Source organism: Limulus polyphemus, unplaced genomic scaffold, assembly GCF_000517525.1.
Source record: "Limulus polyphemus unplaced genomic scaffold, Limulus_polyphemus-2.1.2 Scaffold1274, whole genome shotgun sequence".
Classification (NCBI taxonomy): Eukaryota; Metazoa; Arthropoda; class Merostomata; order Xiphosura; family Limulidae; genus Limulus; species Limulus polyphemus.
The window spans coordinates 174,656-184,135 of NW_013666884.1; the positions used below are offsets into that span (position 1 = coordinate 174,656).

The window sequence follows — 9,480 nt, forward strand, 5'->3', positions numbered from 1 at the left end:
AAACATAATCAAAATACAAAAAACAAACAAAAAACCATCAAAAATGACCCACCGTAGCGCTATCAACATAGGCACAAAAACAAATATTATATCATTTTTTCAGGAAAATACAAAAGGTATAATCTTCAAAGGATCTTTCAAAAGTGCATTATAGATTGGTATTGAATCGTTTCAAAATTTACATTTGAAACTTGGTCATGAAATATTATTATTAAGTGTGTACATGTTGACAGTGTTCGCTATATTAAATCATTAACATTTACACACATAAAGGAATAAAAATGAAAACTTGACGAACATAAACATTCAACAATAGTCCACCCAAAACGGCAAGAATACTTAGAAATGTGATTATAGATGTTACATTGTTCGATTTTAATCAATTGATCACTGTGGCAAATACATTACATTATCGTAGAAATTGATACAACCAACAGCTATGAGGAAGCGGAAGTTTGACGCGAACGTACGAGAGTTGAGAAATCATTATGGCGATCGTCTGGATAAGGATTATGGAGAAATGAGTGCAATAGGTTTCTTTTGTTATTGTTAATTTCATATTAATAGAAAAATCTCAGGGTATTTAATATACTGCAATATAATAAACCCTTGAATGAAGTTTTCAAAGGAGTATGGCGAAACACATGCCTTCACCCGATAGAATAAAATACGGCGTTGGTAAGTCAAAACAAAAGTACGGTAATACTAATAGTATTAAACTATTATATTATTACTAGCATTAGTAGTAGTATTACTACTAGTTCTAGTACTGCACATATTAATTCTGATTAGTAATACTGTGATACTTAATGACAGCGTTGTGTACGCCGCGTGAGCTAGCCTGATTTACATTTTACGTTTTAATTAGTACTAATGACGTTGTTTATTATTGTAACACACGAACAAGGTACCATTTGATCTTTCAACAACATTGTACTTGCACCCCACCCCTGAGAAACATTTAAATCCGTCCTCTTTTTTTTTTTCTCAGGATAAAATAAGTTAACTGTTACGATATTTTAACCTATTCCTGTAACTTGTAGGGCAACCTTCCATTATCCTACTCCTAGTACTAGTAATAAGCCTTCTTAGAACCATCTCCAACCAATAAATCAGTATCTTTTGCAAAACTTGCATGTACTGATGTAGTTTTTATTTTTGGAATTTTTTACCTCTTGATCAGGGCAAACACTTGCAGTTTCTTATAAATTGCTTTTATTTTCTAAGCTTATTTGGATTATAATTTGGAGATCATATGCCTTCTCGTGTAGTTCACTGGTTTCAAAGTTAAATGTTCCAAACTGTTTTATGTGTTAGTACTATTATTAAACAATAAACGTTTTTGTTTATTTTTTTTTAAATTCCTCAAGTTTGTCATTATCAAAATTCAAAGTTCAGGATGGATGACCCATAGAGTTATTTTAGAAATGAGTCTAATGTATTACCAGTGTAGTGGCAGTTTATGTTATTTATTAGGATAAAGTCTGTAGTATGAAGTAGAAATTGGTCCATAGTTTTTTAATCTTTTTTTTTGTACATATAGTATAGTAAATTATTCGTTTGTGAAACACAAAGTTACACGATGAGGCTATCTGTGACCTCCTACAGGTATCTAAAACCAATTTTTAGTGTGATATGTTTTAGACTTACTACTGAACATTGTCAATCAACTTGCAACTTTTTATTAGATTCATTCATATATCTTGATGAAGTACAAGTTTTTGTCAACATTTTTATAATACATAATTTTTTTCCTGCAAATTTGAGCAGTATCATTGAGCAGGTGCAACTGAAAGTGCACTACTTTCAAAGAGGAATAACAGATGTTCAAAAAATACCACATACAATGACTTTCAGATGTTTTTTGATAAACTGATGGACCAATTTGGACAAGATGTATACTGTAGAATACCAAAAACTGCCATTTTACTTAAGTAATAAAATCAGTTTGTACCAAGAGATAGTGCATTCTTAGTAACAAATTTTCATAGTTATCTTTATTGACAGCTGAAAGATAAAACATACTAGTCTTTGGTCAGTAGTATTATGTCATATAGTAGTAAACAACCAATAATGAATTTCATTGATTATAGTTTACACCATTAATAATTATGAGTTAAGTTACAGTTTTGAGTGTTACTAAATGTGGTTGTAATAATGTAACACATCTTCTTAGTGGAATATAGTGTTAGATGGTTTTTTTAGTAAAATAATTTATAAGGTAGTGTGATGGTTGTACCAAAGATCAACAAATAATCCATGAATAAATGTTACAGAATAAAAAAAATATCAATAACTAAATATTTGAATATTGAGTAAATGAAAATGGTCATTATAATTTCTGTGTCAAGTATATCACATTTGTGAGTTATTTATAATACTGTACTTGTACTGTTAAATTTGAAGGTTTGTGTATTATGTTGATATGAATCTTGGTTCTGTAATGACTACAATGTACTTGATTTTAAAAATCTAGCTCAATACAATTTTTCATGTCGTAATATTTATTAACATATAAAAAAGTAATATGCTGTTCCACACAGATATCCAAACATATTGTTGAAAATTCCAAAGAACACAAGTGTAGATAAATTTACCTTTTGAGGTTGACCTATGCTTGAGTAGTGGAATGACAGAAGTGTACATGGGAATATAAGGATGGTAAAAGCTTTATTATCTAGCATCTGCCAGGCCTGGATAGTGCAGGATAGGCAAAAATTTCAGATATGCAAGCATTTCCCATATGTTATTTTACAGAAAAAATTCAAACACCTTGTTAATGTTCTAAAATACAGTATTTCTGCATCATCTATAACAATAACAGTTTTAAATAATAAATACAGGCCATCATTTGCAGGTGAGTGAAACATGATTCTTCCACGCAATCCCAACATGGCTGATTTTGACACCAGAAAAATCAAAAACTTTTTATATCAGGATAAGTTCTAAGATATGATGCCTGCATGCCAAATGTAGGAGAATTTTGTTTAATCTTTGTTCTGTCAGCACACATGTTCCATTTCCGTGACCAGTCATGCTTGTTGCTGTTTCAGAGCAAATTGTATTTACACAATTAATGACTCCCCACTCTTCCAGTAAATGTGTCATAGAAGTTTGAGCCTCTCTGGTGCTAGAAATAAACTTTGGAACACCTTAACTCAATAATGAGGAAGTGCTTCAGACTGAATGACATTATGTAACTATCTTTTCAAAACATACTTTCCTTCAATCCCACTTATAGTCTTTAATACCCTACCCAATTGCCCTTGGTGATATTTATCTCGTGACACTCTCCACCTATGTCGATGCGCCCTCTATCCTGGTGCCATATATAAGCACTTCATTCAGATAATGTTATCACTTTTTCTCGACAAAGCATTGCTAATGGGTTTCCCAGTATTACAATCATTTGGAGATACTTTGAACGTTACCTGTGTTATTGGTTGATTTTTGTCATAAAATTTTTTTTTATTCTGATTGACAACCCAATTTACGGGAACAGTGGTGAGTTTGTTGACTCGCAGAACTGGGGGCCGGTGTTTGATTTGATGTAGTGGATGGCCCAGCATTGCTTTGCTCTGACACATCAGATTTACCTGACCAAATGTTATTCCAATTAATAGTAATCAACACAGTCTTTAAATGTCCTATCAAAAACAGGTGGCTACTTGGGAATAAACTGCCTTTGATTTGTTTTCTGCTTTGGTTCATCAAAAGTGTAATGTTTTGGGCCTTTTTTCCAGTTGCTTTTGAACCTGCACCTTACTTGATAGCTCAAAGGTATGTGTGCAAATTTTTAGTTTTCTCTCCATCCATGGATATTGTGGTTCATGCTGGAAGGTTTACTTCTCAGTTACGTGAAGGGGCAGTTATGCCTTACCCACACATTGTCGGAACTTCGTGAGTTAGCCTACTACCTTCAGGTAGAAGCATTTTCCGACTCAAAAATAATACATCTGCTCCTCATATCTCAGGGTTCTAAGGCAGAATTTGTGGTTAACCTGAATACATCAATGTCCCCTGATGGGACAGGGTAAGACTATGAACTTACAACTCCAAAATCCAACATTTTGTTTTCCTTTCACTTCACTTTGTTGGAAGACTCTCAGGATCACCAACGTCATTGATGACAAGCTGGATCCATTGTTAGCATGCATGTTAGTTAAATTTTTGGCTTCCACATTCCTCCCTGTTGTTGTTGGAATCCCGAATTTCATCGACTCCTACAGGGGGTTATAGTTATATCCGTACTTATGAGTCCTGACCCTTGACATCAGCCTCTTGGTACATTGGTACCCAGAATAGATTCTGTCTATATCCAAGTGTTCCTCTGACCGGCTGGATTGCTGCCAGTGGTGTCAGTGATTATTGTATACCTTCATGGTCTGTGGAGGCTCAGCTCTGAGAATTTCTGGACATGTGGTAACCTTAACCACGGATCCAGAAGCACTGCAGGTTCTTGAATCAGGATTAGTCATTCAATTCACATCTTCACCACTATTATCAATCCAACCTATAGGGTTTCTGTCTCTCACAGATTATCTGGATTTGGAACTTAGTTCTAGGGCTATCAGAGTTTGGTTGGTCTGGGGCAGTTGTGCTAGTTCTTCAGAGGTTTTATTCCTGTCTGGTGTTCAGTCATCGATCTTTTTCTTCTATATCAGTGCGAAGGTTCACAAGTTACTCATTCTGGGATTGTAGATGTCAACATTTGTTGTAGTCAGCTCCTATCTGCACATTGCCATAGTGGTGTAGTCTCACCACTATCGGTGTTTGATGTTCACAAGAGTCAGCTATTGCAGTTTCAAGTTTTTACCTTTTATCATATGAGTTTTTCTCATCACCTCCATTTCTTCACACTGTGCCACACCATTACATGGATGACTGGTTATTGTTGGCACCATCTCCTCAGTTGTGATACCATTACATCCTGATTCTACTTTCAGAAACAAGGCAGGCTTCATTTTCAGGGCTGAGACATCTGTTCTTGCTCCAATTCCATATGTCATCAGTCTGGGTATTTTTTATTTTTCATCTCTTCTCTTCTCTCAGTTGGGCTCAGCTGTCTTCCAGCTCAATGCTGTGGAATAGGTCACCAGACTCTTATTCACCTCTCCTTCTCCCACTTAATGGATTGTTCTTTTTCTTATGGGAATGTGGGCATCATTTCCATCCCTCATGCCTTTGGGAAGAGAGCACAAGAGATCCTTTTAATGGTTTTTATGCTACCAAGAGATTATAAACATTGATTCACTGGATTCTTTAGTTTCCTTAGTCCAGATCATTCTTCTATCTTTAGGGGCTGCTAAGTTGGAACACTACTACAATATGGGTTCCTCTACTGCCACCACATCCAGAGTTTCATCTCTTCATGAATGTTTTGCTTCAGGGATGAGGTGTATATATGAACAGTTAGGAATTCCAGGGTCTATGCATGGACAAAGAAGCTTCCCTACACAATGTTTTAGTCCTTCTTGCTCTTCAACAGGCAATGCCTCGTGGTCTGGGCTTATTAAGGGGAGAATCCTCAGGCTTCATTCTGACAATTCCATGGTGGTGTCTTGTGTTTCTCATCGAGGAGGCACTTGGTCCAGGTTCTGCAGCCTTTAGCATATCATTGGGGTTTAATTTCTAAGGTTGCCATGTATCTGTCTCAGTTTTTGCGTAGTCCTGAGATGAACATTTCTCAACAAAAATGACACGCATATCAGCAATGGTGTATTGAGAGGAGGTTGAACCTGTTTTGTTCAGAAGTGCCAACCATAACTCTTTTTTTTTTGAACTGGCACTTTGGCAGAGATTTTGCATCTTCCACAATCACCCTGTTTAAGGTAGTCTTATTGACTACTGTTCCATTCTCGCAACTGTATGTTATTTGAATCCCCAGTCCTCTCTGAATTCCTCAAGTCACTTTGGGTCCTTGGTCCCAAAAAACCATTCCAGTTACCTAATAGTAATTTTAAGGTTACATTGCATGTTCTTTCTCAACACCTGTTTGTGACCTGATACTTATATGCCATGTATCCCCTTTACCTGATCGTTTATTTTTCATGGCTGCTGATTTACAGACATTACCTGTCAGGGTGATTTGCACTGTTTGTCTACAGACCACATTCTCATTCTCTCTACGTCCTCATACCAGTTTCTTTTTACCCAAGACACTGTAAAACAGGGAAGGGATAAATCCTTATTACCGATCATCTGATCACTATTTCTCACTTCTATGTCCAATCAGATTTTAATCATTATCATGTTCAGTGAGGGTCTAGAAAGTTTTGTTGCATGCACTAATGCCCTTTTAGATGCTAGACAATGACTTTTTATTCTGGGCTCTCTTTGAAGGCAAGGAATCTTCTGCGAGTCACATCTAATCAAATTTGTCACATTTCTGTGTTCTTAGACCCAGTTGAATTGCCCTCTGGAGGTCATTGTGCAGACTGGTATGTAGACCTCCCCCAATACTTTTATCTCTCATTATTTGCATGATCTGGCTGTCTCTACATCTCAGGGTTTTTGTCTACACCATGTTCTGCTAGATTATACAAAGGAATGAGTATTTTCTTTGTTACCTTTAAGGGTCTTTTACCTCATATTCACAGGATTTCACTCTGTGGCGAGTGTTGCCCAAGCAGGTGTGCTTTTATCAAACCAATTCTGCACTAGCAACCACTAATTTGATAAACTTTATACAGGTTGCAACAGGCTCCGTAGAAATGAGGTGTTCCATAAGACCATATAGAGCCTGACTGGGTGGTTTTACTGTACTATGCTGGACTGCCACTCATGAACTTTCATGAGTAAAGCATAAGGGGATCCTGTACATCCCTGCCAATCATTGGATTAAATAAATTAGGGTAGGCTTGCTTTTAAAAATTTGGGAACTTGGTTCACCTTTTGCACTGTTTCCAGGGCACTGTTCCTCAGGACTTCCTAATGCACATTACCTCCAAGATTCTACTAGTGGAACTAGGAAATCCTCACCACAACCGGTTTCCAGTCAATGGGGTGGTGAACAGAGGCTTTTCCTCCACTCTTGGAGAAGAGGGTGAAGTTGGTGGCTCTTCTACCCAAGACTGTGGATGTTTTTTTCCCAGATGTTGGTAGGAGAGGCACCAGCCTATGCGGGAGCCTACTTGTAATACCGGTTCAGATTTGACATTCGGCTTTCTGGTTGGGGTGTGCATGGCCCTTCTTTTTAATCAGTGTTGGTTCATTACATTATATATGGAAGAAGTCCACTGTCTCCTCGTAATTCTGAATGTGGAGTGGTCCCATCCTGTGTTCTTGGTTGAGCACAGTTGCTCCACATCCTCCTTGGCAATTAAAGTTGTCACTTACATTTAGCAGTCCATTGCAGTGGAAATTAACATTTTGTTTATAAAATAACAGTCATGAAATGATTAGAATTCTGTTTAATGTCAGCCATAAATATTAAAACTCAAAAGATTTTTTAAATGTTAAAGTATTGTGTTTACATGGCTGTGTTCTGAAGTTTAAAACTTGTTTCTATTTTTTTAAGATTTAAAATATATTCAAAGCATTGTAATGTAGTGATAAATAATAAATATAATGATAACATTTTGATTTTAGTTTATATTCACAATACTAAAGAAAATTACTTCTTTTTGGTTTCATATGTGATGCAGATTGGTGTTTTCAGAAATTGAGTGAAGGCAAAGAAGAACATGTAATAATATGTCAACCACACTATGTTTGCTATATCCAATGTCACTAATTATTTGTTATTAGTATTTTTACTTGCATTAACTTATCTATACATATATTATACTGAGCTGAGTAAACTGTTAAATATAAACTATTTCATTTTTCAGTTATTAGTAACTACTTGGAAAACAATCATCATTCTCTGAAACTGAATGTTGGAGATACTGTTTACATTTTTGATGAAAATGGAGGTAAGTTTATGAAGGAGCATATGATAACTTTTGTTTTAGGTTAGCTTAGCATAGGTGAGTTTGCATGAAATAAGCATGTTTTGTTTTTATGTAGGTGTTTAAATATTTTTCATGATTTTTAAGAAAACAACCTGATGATGATTATTATTAATTAAAAAGGGTCAGCTGAAATATATAAAAATAAATATCAAGGAGACGCTCCATTCCTACCTCTTAAGTTTGAGACATTCAAGAAATTTAACTTCTGAGATGATTCACACCTATTCACAAAGAAAGCTATCTTGCCCATGCATCTGCCTTAGAGATTTGCATGGCACTAGCCTTTAGGCAACTTTCACCTAAACTCATGAGATTTCTTGTGATTTTCTTTACTATATAATGATGTTGTTGTGCAGTAAAAGCTCTCCACCAATAGGAGGTCGACACAACCCCTGCACACTAGCTCCCTCTGTGATTTTGCACTCTTCATTCTATTCCTTGGCACTGAACACATCAGATGTTTTTTGTTTTTCTTGAAAATTTAATGAGATTTGTGATGTTGAGGGAACTTAATTTCCTTCTAAGTATGAACACTAATACATGTACTGTTTTCTGCTACTTGTGTTAGTGACTGATTTCCTCACATAGATTGTGTAATAATGATGGCTTATGGAGGCATATGCTCTGGGTATGATGTGGTGACCATTGTGGATAGGATAGTGGATTCCCTTATGCTGCCAGGTACTTCAGCTACATTCCTTTATCAGGTGTTCCTTCCTGTCATGTGTGGAATCAATAAGGAGGACGAATTTGAATGTTCCATCACCTGTTTAGGCAATAGGAATTTCTCCCTTTTGAAGAGAACTTTGAACTTTTTCAAATTCTACAGTCTTGAGTTATCAGGTATGCACCATTCTTTTTCTTTCCTTTGTGTAACACTCTTCTGCTTCTTTCCTACTTTTTAATCCGAACTCTAATTCATATCTTTTACCATTCCTGGACCACTTCCATTTCTGCGACATTAAATCTTTCCCTTCCTGTCCATCTGATTCTTATTTCCCCAATTTTTAACATCCTGCATTCTCTTTTGAGATTCTCACATTTGGTATTACCCTTGCCTTGTTTTTGCTTTGTGTGTGTAGGGGAGGAATTTTTGTGTTGATTTCACTCTCCAGTACCCAATACTCATGTCTTTCCCTAATCCTTTTTACCACATTTCTTTCTCTCTCTTCTCTATAGGATCACTGCCTGCCTCTGTTCACCATCCTGCAATATTCCCACTCTTTTTAGACAGATGAGTACATTGCCTTTTGGTTTATAGTATCTGTTTCCAGGATCCACCAGGTAGCTGAGAGTGCCTCGCAGGGTACACCATTGCCTTGGCTTCATATATGTACATTGTTGAGATGGGGGGGTTCCTAATGACCACTTGACATAATCTTGTGGTATATTCTGATATTTTATACTGTCTAATCCAGACTATACGTATTCCATGGATTAGGTGATATGCCTGCATCCTTGGCTGGTGCTTGCTGGCTTTTCAAAATATGTTTTTGTGATCACCTGTTGCACTATCTCCAATAAA

General features: G+C 36.1%; 1 protein-coding gene across 1 annotated transcript in view; it reads left to right on the forward strand.

Moving 5' to 3' along the window:
• The first annotated feature begins 470 nt into the window (after positions 1-470).
• Positions 471-9,480, forward strand: part of LOC106462881 (dedicator of cytokinesis protein 1-like) — a 128,178-nt gene continuing 119,168 nt past the window's right edge. Inside the window, exons 1-2 of the mRNA XM_013922847.2 lie at positions 471-678; positions 7,833-7,916. Of these exons, the coding sequence (XP_013778301.2) occupies positions 633-678; positions 7,833-7,916 (130 nt within the window). The 5' untranslated portion in view covers positions 471-632. The remainder of the gene's footprint in view (positions 679-7,832; positions 7,917-9,480) is intronic.